Consider the following 14,448-nt stretch of genomic DNA (forward strand, 5'->3'; position numbering starts at 1 on the left):
AGGAGGGGGGAGCCCCATGGGGGGGCAATGGAGGCGGGGGGAGCCCCGCGGGAAAGATGTGGTGGGGGCAATGGAGGGGGGAGACCCCCAGGGCACGAGCAGGCCCACTGATGGTGGCAGGGCCATAGGGAATGGGGGCACAAGGAGGAGGGAGGGGGTGCGATGGGGAGCCCCCCATTCCCCCTGTGGGCCCCAAAACCCCACAGTCACACATGCACAGCATGGCGGGCCTCAAGCGATGGCTCCTGGTGTGGCGGGCCGTGCCCGGGATACAGCGGGAAGCGCTGCGGGCTCCCCACCGGGGGAAGGGGTGTGGGGGGCCGTGTGTGCAGCTTCTCCCACAGCGGGGCGACCGAGCCGGGCCCCACCAGGCCCATGGCAGCGGCACAGCCCGGGGCTGCCCTGCCTAAAGATGGCGGCCGCGCCTGGCCCTGAGGGAAGATGGCCGCCGCGCGGCTCCCCTCACACTGCGCACGCGCGGCGGGGCGCTCGCTTGCGTCATCATCCTGCGCCGCCCGCGGCCCCAGCGGCGGGAGCGGAGGGGGTAAGGGGGCACGGGGGGGGGGCGGTGAGCCCGGTTCGGTTCCGGGCCTCGCTGGGTCTGCAGCTGTGCCGGGGGCGCTTATGGGTCCCCTGGGTGGAAAGGGGCTTCCTCCCCGGCCCGTGGGTGTCCTCCGGCCGCCGCCGGGGCTTGGTGACCCGGGAGGGATGGGGAGGCGCTGGGCGCAGGCCGCGGTTGGGCCCCAGCCCCGGGGAGGCGGCGCGATCGTGTCCCGGGCCTCGGGGACGTGGGGCCTCAGCGCAACGGGCGGCTTCGTGGTCTCCCACGGTGGGCGCGGGGTGGCTGCCCCGGCCCGTGGCGGTTCCGCTCGGGGAAGGGACGGGAGTGGGGCGCGGATCGGCCTCGGGTGCTTGGGATCCGCTTTCCGAGGGGCAGTTTGGGGTCACGGCCGTTCCCGCAGCCCCTCTCCCAGCCGGGAGAGCAGCCGCCCCTCCCGTGCGGACCGGCGTCCCGGCCTAGCGGCAGCTCCTGGCTGCCCGGGGCTGTAAATCCCCCCCGGTACCGGGGGAAGGACCTCCCCTCCGAGCTTTGCTCTCCGGTCCGGGCCTGGCCGTGGCCGCCGGCGGGACGGGAGCGCGGGGCTCTGAGCGCCGGTAGAGCCCGGCCCGCTCGGGTAAGCCCCGAACCAGAGCCTTCCCTCCCGCCGGCGGGGCGGGGCGGCCGCTGCGGGCACGGGAACCGAAACCGAAAGGGAGCCCGCAGCCATCTTGCCGGGGTGCTTTCCCGCTGGTGCCTGCCCTCCCCGGGAGACCTTCTGCGCGTCGGGGTGTCTTTTTTTTTTTTTTTTTCCATTTTTTTTCCAAAAAAAAAAAAAAAAAAAAAAAAAGAAGTGGGGGGAATCTGGCATATGGACAAGACCGAGGTAAGAGCATTTTTTTAAAAACCACTCTTCGTTCCTGCCGGGGTTTCTGCCCTGCATTTGGCTCGGGGGGCACTTTTAAAGCGAGTTCTCTGAGTAGGGGGACAAGTCTGTTCATCAGAGTTGGTAAAATAACTCACGGGTGCAGTTGGAGGCCGTTAATGAACCTGTTTAATGAAAGGGAAACGTAAGCTGGCCTTGAGGCCTGTTTGATGAAGACAGGGAGCTTTGTAAAGATACGACTTAGATCCAAAAAACTAACTAACTAACCAAACGTCTTTATGAAGCTGGGTGCCTTAAGGAGGTCACTGGGAGGAAGGCAGGACGGGGACCAGGCAGCAGGTATCATGGCATGTTTTCATTCACTCAGTTTCACAACCAGTTTTTCACCTAGAATATGGCTTCTCCTGGGTTACTTATTTTTAAAAAATCATTTTAAAAGCTTAGACTTAGGTCCTGTAGCTGAGGGGAGTAGTAAAACTGTCTGTGATATGCATGAAATTTGGGCTACAATCCCCAAAAACTTCATCCCATGGCCAGCTGCATGCCTGTCCGATGTCTCTGCATGTTACTGCTTTACTTCCCCGGTGGTGTGTGCCCTGCATTACCTCCACGGGTCACGTCACGGCCAGGAAGCAAAGGATATTTGGGGTTTCAGACTTTTTTTTGGCCATGAGTCAGAACTGTGGCAGCTCCATGCTGTGTGACCACGGGAGCTGCTTCACCTCCTCGGGCTGCTTCACCTCCTCATTCCCCCAGCTTTCCGATTCCAAAGCGAGTCTTCTCTCCCTCGGGGCAGAGGGATTTCACTGAATTTCACTGAATTTTTAGAGTTGGAAGGGACCATAGAGATCATCTAGTCCAACTCCCCTGCTAAAGCAGGACCACCTGCTTGTGTGGTTTGTGTTTGGGAAGCGCGGGGTGAGCCTCCGACAGACAGCAGCCTGAAAAGACAAACCGCCCCTGTGCATCTGCCTCGAGATTCAGTCCAACGGGAACAGAGGGTTGCTCTTATTAAAGCTGTTTCTTGTTAACTTTGTGATTCCCGACTCTCGGTTCCGTTCTGGGCAGACACAGAGTTTGCTATTTGCATTTACATGAATAATTCAGACTCGGAAAGCTCGACGAGGTGAAGATGCTCGAAATGCCTCAGTAGCAGGGAAAGCTGTTTAAACTGCATTTCTGGAATTCTATGGTTACATAAATAGGTTCTGAATTGTGGTTTGTGGTTTTTTTTTTTTCCCCCTAGCAGGGGCCTGCTCAGGTTGGGAGAGCGCGGAGTGAAGCGCAGGTCCCCTTCTGGCGCGCCGTCGGCCCGATTCACCCCGGTGTCCCAGCGCTGCGCTATGAGCAGAGGCACCGGCCGAGGCAGAGGCTCATTTCTTACCCGGTCAAAACGTAACTGCACCAACACTAATCGAGGTTTTTTTAACCGCCCTCATCCCCCCCGAGAAACTAATCAGCAAACCTTTTTACACCAGCAGTTCCTAACAGAGCAGGACACTGAAGTCTGTTTGCTTCAGGGACAGGGATCCCACGACGGGTCACACAGAGGGGTGCGAGCGGCGGTGCCGGCTCCTGCGGAGAGATGGCAACCCAGCGGCAGCAGAGCAGGGTGGCGTAGGTTCTCCGGCAAGTGTCCCTGGGTAGGAACTTCACCACATTATTGTCCTCCCCGGTACCATCGTCAGGAGGATTTGGAGAGGGATTCTAATGCCATCAGGCTGGATTTCCAGAGACTGTCTCTTGCTGGACAAAATTGTGAACAAGAAATTCTGACTATTTTCAGGCAGCTGGGGGAGGGGAAGGCTTGTACAGTTCATGATCTTGTACGTCAACTTAAAACTCAAAAGAAAGAGGTCAACCGGGTTTTGTATAAACTCCTCAAAGAAGGCAAGTTGCACAAAGGTGAGGAGACGCCGCCGCTGTGGAGGATTGCCAGCCCAAGCGCCGGGAGAGAAAGAAGCCCCACTGGCCCCAGCCGTGGTTGCACAGCTCCAGCTGGTGAGAGCAGAGGAGGAGAGAGGAGCACGGGTGGCTCCAGAGACGCCGATCCCGTGATGGCTGAGACAAAGGACAAAATCTGCAATTACTTGTTCAGTGTAGCAGAAACGACAGCACTCAACCTTGCCAAAAACATCGGGTTTTCGAGGGCCAAGGACGTTAACGCCTTTCTTAGCGCTCTGGAAAAGCTGGGAGATGTCCACAAGCAGAACACAACCCCCCCACGGTGGTCCCTGACAGACAGGAAACGCGAGCGGATGCAGATGCGGCTGAAGGCCAGCACCGTAACGCAGGCGACACATCCCCCACCCCAGTCAGGTTTTCCACCTTCCTCTGTCCCTCCGTGTCCCCAGGAGGTGACCGTAGCATCACCAGTGGTGGTAAAGTTGGAAGGGGAAAGTATAGAAAACGGGCAGCAGCTTTTGGGGCAAACTGATCCGAGCGATGCCGGTGACACGGAACCGGCCCCGCCTGAGGACATTAAGCCCGAATTCTCCAGTTTGAGTAATTATGATAACTCTGAAAACGGGAAGTGGGCCACGGATGATATCCCAGATAATCTGAACACTATCAACAGGCAGCCTGATGAGTCAGAGTCCATCATGAATTCCCAGTCTTCCCCCAGTTACGCTGCCCAGTTTGAAACGGCTTTCCCTTGTACGCCTGTAGAGAAGCTGATGGCTTGTCAGGAGAAGAACCCGGTGAGTGGCCTTACGGAGTATTCCCAGTACACGTACCAGCACTGTGAGTTTGCCATGCTGGAGCAGAGCGGACCCTCTCATGAGCCCCGGTAAGAAAATCTCCCTTTCCTGAGTGTTTTTGCTTAAAATGATCTGGCTTCAACTAACTTCACCCACTCAGCTTTGTCCTGAAGGGTTTGCTCGCTAATGTTTGCTTCATTTCAGAAGGATTAACTTGGTTGATTCCTTGCAGCAGCTTATAATAAAAAAAAACCCAACTAAACAACAAAACTGAACAAGGCTAAAATTTAACGTCAAGTAGCCCAGTTTTGGCAACCCCGCACCTCATTCTGAGCAGCAAAGGTGGGATTCATCTCTTCAGCCCGATCTGATTCAATCACTTGGCTTTCCATCTGGCTGTATATGGGGAAACTGGTATTTCTGAGCTACCTCTCCATGCTCTTGCCCTGGCAGGGTTATAAAGGGAGCACAGAACAAAGTGCTGGGGTGCAGATGGCTTGGGTTAGATGAGGTGAACCCACTCTGGAGGTTTCTGTGGTGCAGCACACATCCACACATCACATGTTTGGGTAGTGGGTCTCTGGAGTCCTGCTTCCCCATGCTGAATCGTGGCTCTTCCCCAGCACCAGTGTGATGGTGTAAAGCGCTGTAAGAGCCACACTGCAATATGTCAATAGATCCGCTAGACAGGAAAATTGGCCTAATTTCTAATGATGGAGTCACAGCCTTTTTTTTTTTTATTTTAGATATATAAATATATATATAAGGGGGGATCTGAATGGACTCAGCCCCATAACCCTGCTCCAGATCTGGTGTGACGCATCCTCCTTGGAAGCAGGTTTCCTCTGTGTAGGGCTGGAGGTCAGAAGAGACGAGGTTTTACAAGAGGGAGAGAGACAGAAACGGCAAAGGCAAGAGGTTTATGTGAGGCAGCACCTTTGGGATGGTGTGAGTGCACTGAGCAGCCAGGAAAAGTGCCAGAGGGACGAGTGACCCCGAATGACCAGGTGCAGATGGAGCAGCACAGGCTGCTTTTAAGCTTTCTTCATCCCTGTGCAGGAGACAGAACCAAACTGCTCTTTGCATTACGCAGCTCTGGCACTTGTGGAACAAGGCAGTTTGTGCTGTTCCTTCAGAGCAAAATCTGGAGCTGCCCCTCTGTTGTGAACAGCTCTGGAAACGCAAAGAAACGAGGCCCAGATGCAGAGCTGTCAGGGCACCCTTGGTATTTTTGTCTTCTGGGTTTGCTGCCTCAGCCAGGAGCTAGGTGTTTCTTCTCGCTTGAATTCCAGGAGCAGCCTTGCTCTGAGAAGGCCATGCTTTTGCCTCTCGATTTACCTCTTTGGTTTTCTCTTTCAAAGATTTAAGTTCCAGGCAGTGATTAGTGGGCGCCGGTTCCCACCAGCAGAAGCAGGGAGCAAAAAACTGGCTAAACAGGAGGCAGCGGCCAATGCTATGAAGGTCCTGATGAGTGAGGCAGAGAATGGAAGACCTGGTGGAATTAAAAGCGAGGAGACGTTTCCCTCCGAGAGCTCTGAACCGGAATTGGTGAGTCCCAGTTTTGTTACTGGTGAGGCTGCTCAGACGGTGTTTAGTCTGAGACTGGTTTCCTCCATCTTCTCGCTGCAGCCTTTGCATCCGGAGCCAGAGCCATCGTCTGCTCCAGCTCATCTCAACCTGCTTCCTGGGAAACACCCCATCAGCGTGTTAATGGAGTATGGACAGAAATCGGGGAACACCATTGAATTCCAGCTGCTGTCTCAGGAAGGCCCTCCTCACGATCCGAGGTATGGCACGTTGTTGTCAGCTCTGGGGAGGACAGAAACCCTTTCTTTAATCTCCTTCCTCTTCAGCACGGTGCCCGCATTCCTGGGGTTGTCACTGAGTGCTCCTCTTGTCCGAGGAGCCTGGGCATGGCTCCTCCGAGTCATCTGCCTCCAGAAGGAGACCAAACCCAGTGGTATTTCTCACAGAAAGGATGCTGTTTCTTCTACCAGTTCAGGAATGGGTTCCACTCCTGTACCCTACCTGGTAGTGCTCTACTGCAAGTATTTAAGGCCATCATGGTAGATTTAAATTGGAGATAACCCAGAAGAATTTACTTCCAACTGGGAGAAAGGGATAATAAATAGATGGAGACACCTGTGCTTAACACTTTTCATGTGCTATAATGTCCTGTCAGGTTCAGCTACTGTGTGAAAATGGGTGACCAAATTTTCCCTGCTGTGGTAGGAAACAGCAAGAAGGGAGCAAAGCAAATGGCAGCAGAAGTTGCTGTGAAGATTCTTTCTGGAGAGTCTGTACCCCGTGTCTTGCCCGAACAGGTACAAAGAGCTTTGTAAGACCCAAGTGTTTTGGGTTGGATTCCCCCCCCCCAACTGTTATTTCATTTTCTGCTGGATTTCACCCCACAGAGCCACATGCTGGCTCCAGCAGAGGTTTGCTGGGTGCTCTTGGCCTGTGGTGGTGCCAGCTGCTCAGTATTTAACTGTCTAACTCTGCTCCAGCCTGCCCTGAAGCCCCATGGTGACCAGTCCACGCACAGCTGTGGGCCCTGGGTCCCCGCTCCAGATGAACCCCAGGTGGCCAAACCAAAGGGTGTTGGGGAGCTCATCAAATACCTCAACGTCAACCCCGTCAGCGGCCTGCTGGAATACGCCCGCTCCAACGGCTTCGCTGCAGAGTTCAAGCTCATTGACCAGTCAGGGCCTCCCCATGACCCCAAGTAAGTAGCTGCATCTACTGGAGCACCATCCCTGGAGGGATTTAAAAGCTGGGCAGATGTGGTGAATGAGGGACATGGGTCAGTGGGGGTTTGGGCAGTGTCAAGTTGATGGTTGGACTCAGTGATCTTAAAGTTCCCTTCCAACCTCCATGATTCTATCACCTATCCAGGAGGAAATTTTGCAATGTTGCTTTTGTCCTGGAGGAAGGGCAGAGAATGCAAAATTCCTGTTGCACTTCGAGATGTCAACAAGCCGAGCTGCTGCCTCCACCAACCCTTGTGTCTGGGTGGCAGTAACCTACCTCCAGTCCTCTCCACTGAGAGAATGTAAAAACCTGCCTGAAATCCATAGGTTTCTTGGTTTCTCAGAGGCACACTCCTGTCTCTCTAGGTTTGTCTATCAGGCGAAGGTGGGAGGCCGTTGGTTCCCGGCTGTAACTGCACACAACAAAAAGCAGGGCAAGCAGGAGGCAGCTGATGCAGCGCTTCGAGTCCTGATCGGGGAAACGGAGAAGATCGAGCGCATGGAAGGGACGAACATCACCGAGGTAAATCCTCTTCCCCCACAGCTTTCGTAGCCCTGCCTGTCCTGCGCCTCTCACTCCAGCAGGAAAATGCTTTCCAGATCAACTGGGAGATCTTTGTTCTCTGGAGGTGTAAACAAGCTGATGTTTTCCTGAAGTGGGTTAGGTGTTTCCTCAGGGCGCAAACGTCCTCTTCCCTCCTGCCGGCGTCTGCTGTAGGGGTAAATCATCAGATTCTTCCACAAGCTACTGAAATGTGTTCCTGTGGTGGAGCAGGAACACGCTCATTTTTAATTCTGTGCCTTTTTCTTTTTTTCCCCCCCTGCTTCCAAATTCCTTCACGCTGCGTTAAAAATTGTGTGTCAGCTCAAAAAAACCCTCATGCATCAGATAAGAGCGAAGCTCTGGTTGTGTCAGGATGGCTGTCCCAAACCGGTGCTGCTTTAAAATCACACTTAGAGTTCTGTGATCCCTTAAAAGCTGTGTTCGGGGCGCACAGCTGAGCACAGCAGCTGTGGCTCTAAATAGAAAAGCCATCAGGGAAGGTTTGTCAGTCGGCAGCGCTAGAGGAGGCCAGTGCCCGTCTGCCACAGGAGGGACCCTGCAGTCTCCTCGCAGGCAGCCAGGGAAGGAATTCCTCCAGCGCCAGGAACAGATTTCCTTGGCTGAGTCCCTGGGAACAGGCAGGATGGGGTTTGTTCCTTTGCAAAGGGGTTTCCCCTGGCAGTCTCGGGAGGCTGTTCTCAGCCCATTTCTCTTGCTGCCAGGAGCTTGCTGCTGCCTCTTAACGATGTGCTTGAAGCAGAACTCAAAATGTTGGACAGGTTTTTCCCAGAAATACCTAAAAGAACTTCACCCACCCCTTGGCACTGTACTGTCCCTGCACTCAACCCCAAATCGCGCTGTCTGTAGCTCGTATTTTGTGTTCCTGCCTCCTGCTGGGACAACGGTGCTTCAGGTTGGCTACTTTTCGAGCCGCTTTGTGACCTGCCTGTGATCTCTTTGCAATCCTGGTCTCGTGTCCCCGCCGCAGCTCCCTGTGAGTGGCAGCACCCTGCACGATCAGATGGCCATGCTGAGCCACCAGCGCTTCAACACCCTCACCGCTCGCATCCAGCACAACCTGCTGGGGCGGAAGATCCTGGCCGCCATCATCATGCGGAGAGGAAACACGGGCCTGGGAGCGGTGGTCAGCATCGGAACGGGTACGAGCCGCTTCTCCCAGCGTGAGCCGAGCTCTCGCTTCCCTGCTAGATCCCCTGTCAGCTGCCAGGAGGGAATGGTTCTTGCCGTCGGCTTCTTCAGGGGACAGGACACGTTCCCAGGGCTCGCGTGGTGTCACAAGTGATCTGGTTAGAGAGGGAGAACAAAGCGAACGTGCCTGCAGCTATATTGCTCTTAATCTGTGCTTGCATTGCTGTGCGCTGGTCTGTGCATCAGAGCACGGACTCCTCGTGTCGTGCAGCACAAGATCCCCAGCTTCTCTCAGCTCCATGTCCCTGAGCTCCCTTCTGCCGCGCTCCCACCCAGAGCGCTGGGTTGGAAAGTGCTTGGGAAGGGACTCTGCCCCTAAACCTGTGGCAGTTTAATCTCTGCTGTCCCTAAAGTAGTGTGTGCTCTTTGTCCCTTTATTTTCCTAACTGCTTGGGTCAGGGTAATGATTTAATAGTCAGGGTGCTGCTGCTCAGGAGCCCAGAGAAGTAAGACTTGAAGCAAGGTGAGACTCTCTCTCTTTCTGTGAAGCCGAGTGTTGGCTTTGACACTTGCCTTTTTTATTTATTTCAGGTAATCGTTGTGTGAAAGGAGAAGAGCTGAGCTTGAAAGGGGAGACGGTGAACGACTGTCACGCAGAAATCATTTCTCGAAGAGGCTTTGTGAGGTGAGAGAAGGGGAAACCTGAAGGAGAGGGGTCAGCCAAGAGGTGCTGGCCCCTTCTAGAGGGATGGAGCTGTCCTGCTGCGTCGAGAGAGGCTGTGATCCTCTTAACGCCACTGTTTACCCATGTGTTGTTAAATAGAGGGAAGTTATTTCTGATAAGAAAGGGCCATGCCTGAATGGTGCCCAAATTAGTACCGAACTGGAAACTTGCCAAGAGCCCAAGGGCTGCATCTGATGTACTTAAAATAAAGCATCCTGCAGAGGCTGCTTGGGCAGCACGCAACGCGCCGGCTCGGAGCGCAGCGCTGAGGTGCTGGGGAATCTGCAGCCCCGGTCCCCCTGTGGCCTCTCTGTGCCCAGACACAGAGAGCTTCAGGAAAACTTACTGAACGTGTTTGCATTGATAAGTCAGAAATCCTCTTTTCATCGGTTGGAAAGGGTTATCCCAACTAAACCCCACAGTTGTTCTCTTTATAAACATTCCATGTAGCACTCCATGAAGTTGGAGGAGCCTTGTTAATGTCGGCCCTTCCATCACGAACAGCAAAGCCAGCTTTTGCTTGCTCCCGCTGTAGTCTGTGTGTTTCTCAGCACTTGGAAGGTGTTGAGGGCAGATCCCTGGCAAGCTCTAAAGTCAGGGGGTTACACTCTTGCTGTTATTCTGTTCATCTGGACAGCGGTGGCTGCTCCAGCACGGCAGAGCCCATCAGAGATGGGAACAGTGAGCTCTCCTCGCCTTGCAAAATAAATCCCTGCCCAGGCTCTGCTTGAGGAGTCTCTTGTGAAGCTGCAGTTTTTCTTTAGTCCTTGACTCTCTGCTGGAGACCTCAAGGCTTTTTCCCGGTCCCCGGGCAGAAGCAGCCATAAAAGACCCAGTCATTGTAAACAGATCGTGGGGTTGTGCTAATAATACTGCTGCCTTCAGCTGCCCGTGGGGCTGCTTACTGTTAGTGCAGACTTGGTGCTGACTAAAGGTGCTGGGTTAACAACCTTGAAGTCTTCTTCCCACCCGCATCAGCTGCATGCAGGCAGCAGCCAGGCAGGCTCCTTTCTCCCTCCTGCCCCTGCTCCCCTCTGCTCACCTCACAGAACGCCGATTTTCTATCGCCTGTCCTCTGCGTGGAGGGAAATCTGCTTTATTTCATGTCTTTTCTGTAGCATCAAACACTATTTGTTGGCTTCCAGGTATTCCGTGGCTCCTGGTCTTCACTTTGCCATGTGGCAGGACCAGGAGACTTGCTGTGATGGAGGCAGAGCTTTGGACCTGCCTGGCACGGGCAGCGGTTGGACTGAAACGCTCCTTCCCTGAGGAGCAAAACAGCCTTTTGACCCAATGTTGTTATTTTCAGGTTTCTCTATAGTGAGCTGATGAAGTATGACCCGTCTAATCCATCCTCTAGAGAAGAGAGCATTTTTGAGCCAGCAGGAGGGAAGAGGCTCAGAATCAAGAGCGGTGTTACCTTCCACCTTTACGTCAGGTTTGTGCAGAGAGGGACCGGCGTCGGCAGCGCTGTCGCACCCCCGGCCCTAGCTGTTTTCTGAGAGTTTCTGAGGTTCTGAGCTAACCTGGGGAGCGTTTGTTTTCTAGCACAGCACCTTGTGGGGATGGGGCACTCTTTGATAAATCCTGCAGTGACCAGGCGAGCGTGGTGGGACAAGCCCAGCACCAGCCACTCTTTGAGAACCCCAAACAAGGCAAGCTGCGCACCAAGGTGGAGAACGGTGAGTGTGTGCTCCCTGCGTGGTGTGGTGGCTCCTGTCCTCGCCTCTGAGCCTTTCTGGAGCTCCAGAGTTTCTTTACCCCCTCTCTGTGGGGTGCTGTTGTGGGATTTGAAGCATTTGGGAACCAAAGGGGGTGGGTAGAAGGGATGGGGACATTAGAAGAGGGGGTCCCTTCCCCAGTCTGCCTGATGCGCTGCCAAGGTTGCAAGAGCACAGCTGAACTTTGCTGCAAAGGTTATGTGTCTCTGATGTCCCTCTCAAGCACCACTACATTCTGCTTCAGCTATCTGAAAAATGACTTGTCTGTCGTCAGTACTGAGCTCCATTTTTCCTGGGGAACTAAAATGTTCCCCAGACCTGGAGACAGACTGGCACCGGAGCTCACTGTGCATAGAAGAGAGTTTCTTGTGCAGTTGCTTGATGGGGTTTTGGGTTTATTGAATGTCTGACTCCTTTACAGAAAAGCTTTTCTTCTTCCCTTGTGCAGGGGAAGGTACGATTCCTGTGGAGTCGAGTGACATCGTACCCACGTGGGACGGGATCCAGCACGGAGAGCGGCTGCGAACCATGTCCTGCAGCGACAAAATCTTACGATGGAATATACTGGGCTTGCAGGGGGCATTGCTGTCCCACTTCATCGAGCCAGTTTATCTCAGCTCTGTTACACTCGGTACGAGACCCGTTGTTCTTTCTGGGTTGGGATGAGGGTGGCAGAGCCCTGGAACAGGCTGCCCAAGGAGGTGGTGAAGTCTTCTTCTCTGGAGGTGTTCAAAACCTGCCTGGACAAGTTCCTGTGCAGCCTGCTCTGGGTGACCCTGCTCTGGCAGGGGGTTGGAGTAGATGATTTCCAGAGGTCCCTTCCAACCCCGTGTGATTCTGTGGGATGGACGTGCTGCCCCGCTCCCTACAGCTGGGCGACCAGGAACCCCCCCTTCTCCAAGCGATGGCAAAGCTGGTGTGTGGAGGCTGCAGGAGTAACAGACTGAGCCGTAGCTCTTGGCAGAGCTGGGCTTTTTGGGAGTGAAAAGGGAGTTTGTGGATTTTATGCGGTGGGTGGAGTGGGTTTTTCTCCAAGGTTTTTGATTTTTAGAAGGCACACGTGGTCTAGGGGGTGAGACAAAAGCTGCCTGTTTGTGTCGCTGGGTAGAAGCGTTGCGCTCTATAAACCCTCATCTTACACATTCAGGGCACGCGTAGCTGTTACTGATCCACGTGGCCCTGAGCTTTATGGAGCTTGTGGGGAAGCGCTGTGGTTCCTGGGGTTTGGCCGGTCCATCGTCTGGTTCCTCACACCTTCACCTCTGTCTTCCCAGGCTACTTGTACAGTCAGGGGCATTTAACGCGTGCGATCTGCTGCCGCCTGGCCAGAGAGGGGAACCCACTGCAGGGAAAGCTCCGGGCTCCGTATCACATCAACCATCCCGAGGTACCGGGGCTTTGGCACCCCCTTGTCTTTCTGCCCCATCCCCCTCCTTCCACATCCACCCTTGGGTTTTGGGTCTCGCTCTGCTGGGGGAGGTCACCTACAGCCCAGGTCAGGAGACTGCGCCCTTGGTGTCATCCCACAGCGTCTGGGGGTTCCTGGCAATGACTTGAGCTGGCAAAAAGGAGGCCAAGGTCACCCCTGTAGCCTTCAGCTTAGTAAGAACCTCGTGCTTGGTGCTCTCAGGGGTTTGGGACAAGCTGAACCCCTGCCTCGGGGAGGCAGAGGAGGCAAAAAGCTCCCCTTAGCAGTGAGATCACGCAGCAGGACCCACGTTAAACCCTCCTTCCTCTCCTGCAGGTCGGGCGGGTCAGCGTGTACGACTCTGCCCGGCAGACGGGCAAGACGAAAGAGTCTTCAGTGAATTGGTGTCTTGCTGATGAAAGCGAAGTCGAAGTCTTGGATGGCACAAAAGGGAAAGTAGATGGGTAAGAAGAGCCTCTCCTGACGCTGCTTTTCTCTCTGGGGAGAGGGGGGGCAGCCCTGAAGTCGTGAGTACACTCTGCACCTTCTGCCTGGGGAGGGTTGGAGAGAGGGATTTCGAACTGACGTCAGCGACTGCTCTGGAGGCAAAACAACAAAATATTGCCCGGACCCCACAGCAGAGCTCAGCTGGGCCAGGAGATCTCTCAGACATCCCACTGTGGCTTTTTTTCCCCTGCCCCCTGCACCTCTTGGCTCTTCTGGGTGTCGTGTCCTTCATTGCTGCCTTCGTCTCCCTTCTCAGGCCGAAGCTGGAGGTGTCCCGTGTGTCCAAGAGGAGAATGTTCACCCTCTTCCAGCAGTTGTGCGCCAAGAACGACCGCAGAGACCTGCAGGACCTCTTGGTGTACTCGGAGGCGAAGGAGGCGGCCACAGCCTACCAAGAGGCCAAGCAGTGCTTCTTCAGCGCGCTGGAAGAGATGGGCTACGGCAGCTGGATCCGCAAACCCCAGGAGGAAGATAATTTCTCCTTTTCTGATGCATAATGAGACGCCCTGCGTCGGGGGGCAGGGTGTGAGTGTGACCCGGCGTGGGCGTACGCGTCCTTCTCTCAGCACCTTCTTTTTTGAGGTGGAATCAGGAACGTGCAGCAGTTTCCCCCGTAGGCGCAGCTGCCTCCTCTCTGCTGTTGTTACTCGGAGACCCTGCCCTTTCTCCCTATTTAAAACACGCATGAAAATTAGTGTCTTTTTTTTAAGCTAGGGCAGGTTTGCTTTTATGTTTTCCTCTCTTCTTTCTTTTTGTTTTTTTTAAAAAGAAGGCACAAGAAACCAGAGCGATTCTCCGACTACGAGCTCGAAACCTTTGGACCATGCACGGCAGTTCCCTCCGGCAGGTTTTGAGGCAAATTTTCTCTTTTGAGAGAAGAAAAAAAGCTGAGTGTCTGGTTCTGTGTGTCTCTGTCAGAGGGTGGCTGGGAGCCCATCTGAGCTGGGACATGGGACTGATCTTGGCAGGGCCAGCGTAACATTCCACATTAATAATAAAAAAAAAGAAAATTTCTCTTATCATGGCTGTCTCTGTGCCTCGGGAGGGTGGGGGTTAATTCCTGCAGAGTGAAAGGGGTGCCCTGAGCAGAGCTGGGTGGGGTTGGGAGAGGAGCAGAGGTGAGTTCTCATTTGCTAAATGAGGAGTGATCCCTGGTAGAACTTAAACCCCTTGCCTTAAGTTGGGCAGGATTGGGTCCTTGGGGGTTGGAAAGTAACCTGAAATGATGGGGCACTGTCCCCCGTCTCTGGGGTGGGGGGTCTCCTCTCCAGTCCTGGGAGGTCACTTGAGAGGCTGGTGGTGGCTGAGACCGTGGTGTGGGTCTGCTTGTCTGAGCTCAACTACGCACCAGATGCACTTGTAGGAGGTGAGAGTCACAGAACCATGGACTGGTTTGGGTTGGAAGGGACCTTGAAACCCCCCCCCCCCCCCCCCCCCCCCCGGCGGGGGGCGGGCACACCTCCCACCAGACCAGGTTGCTCAAAGCCCCATCCAACCTGGCCTTGAACACCTCCAGGGA

The 14,448-nt window shown here is 54.6% G+C and overlaps 1 protein-coding gene across 4 annotated transcripts; it reads left to right on the forward strand.

Annotated features, from left to right (window-relative positions):
* The first annotated feature begins 526 nt into the window (after positions 1-526).
* ADAR (adenosine deaminase, RNA-specific) lies at positions 527-13,948 on the forward strand. Of its 4 annotated transcripts, none has more exons than XM_014961293.1 (15): positions 527-544; positions 2,674-4,215; positions 5,488-5,674; positions 5,756-5,913; positions 6,309-6,450; positions 6,634-6,851; positions 7,243-7,399; positions 8,409-8,580; positions 9,161-9,254; positions 10,603-10,731; positions 10,842-10,975; positions 11,463-11,645; positions 12,289-12,401; positions 12,759-12,886; positions 13,186-13,948. In XM_014961293.1, exons 2-15 carry the CDS (start codon positions 2,768-2,770, stop codon positions 13,424-13,426), a joined length of 3,504 nt encoding a protein of 1,167 aa, XP_014816779.1. In that variant the 5' UTR covers positions 527-544; positions 2,674-2,767; the 3' UTR covers positions 13,427-13,948. The 4 variants fall into 4 exon arrangements, with proteins under 4 accessions (XP_014816779.1, XP_014816778.1, XP_014816776.1 ...); XM_014961292.1 differs by having other exon boundaries at positions 530-544; positions 2,671-4,215; XM_014961290.1 differs by lacking the exon at positions 527-544 and adding an exon at positions 629-1,424 and having other exon boundaries at positions 2,671-4,215.
* The last annotated feature ends 500 nt before the right edge of the window (positions 13,949-14,448 follow it).

This window comes from Calidris pugnax, unplaced genomic scaffold, assembly GCF_001431845.1.
Source record: "Calidris pugnax isolate Ruff unplaced genomic scaffold, ASM143184v1 scaffold371, whole genome shotgun sequence".
In the NCBI taxonomy this organism is placed as follows: domain Eukaryota; kingdom Metazoa; phylum Chordata; class Aves; order Charadriiformes; family Scolopacidae; genus Calidris; species Calidris pugnax.

Excerpts from the sequence above, each read along its gene's own strand:
- ADAR (XM_014961293.1), top strand. The coding sequence starts at position 2,768 with ATGAGCAGAGGCACCGGCCGAGGCAGAGGCTCATTTCTTACCCGGTCA. Across the intron at positions 5,914-6,308 it reads GGCCCTCCTCACGATCCGAG|GTTCAGCTACTGTGTGAAAA; the intron begins GTATGGCACGTT and ends ATGTCCTGTCAG. Across the intron at positions 9,255-10,602 it reads TCTCGAAGAGGCTTTGTGAG|GTTTCTCTATAGTGAGCTGA; the intron begins GTGAGAGAAGGG and ends TGTTATTTTCAG.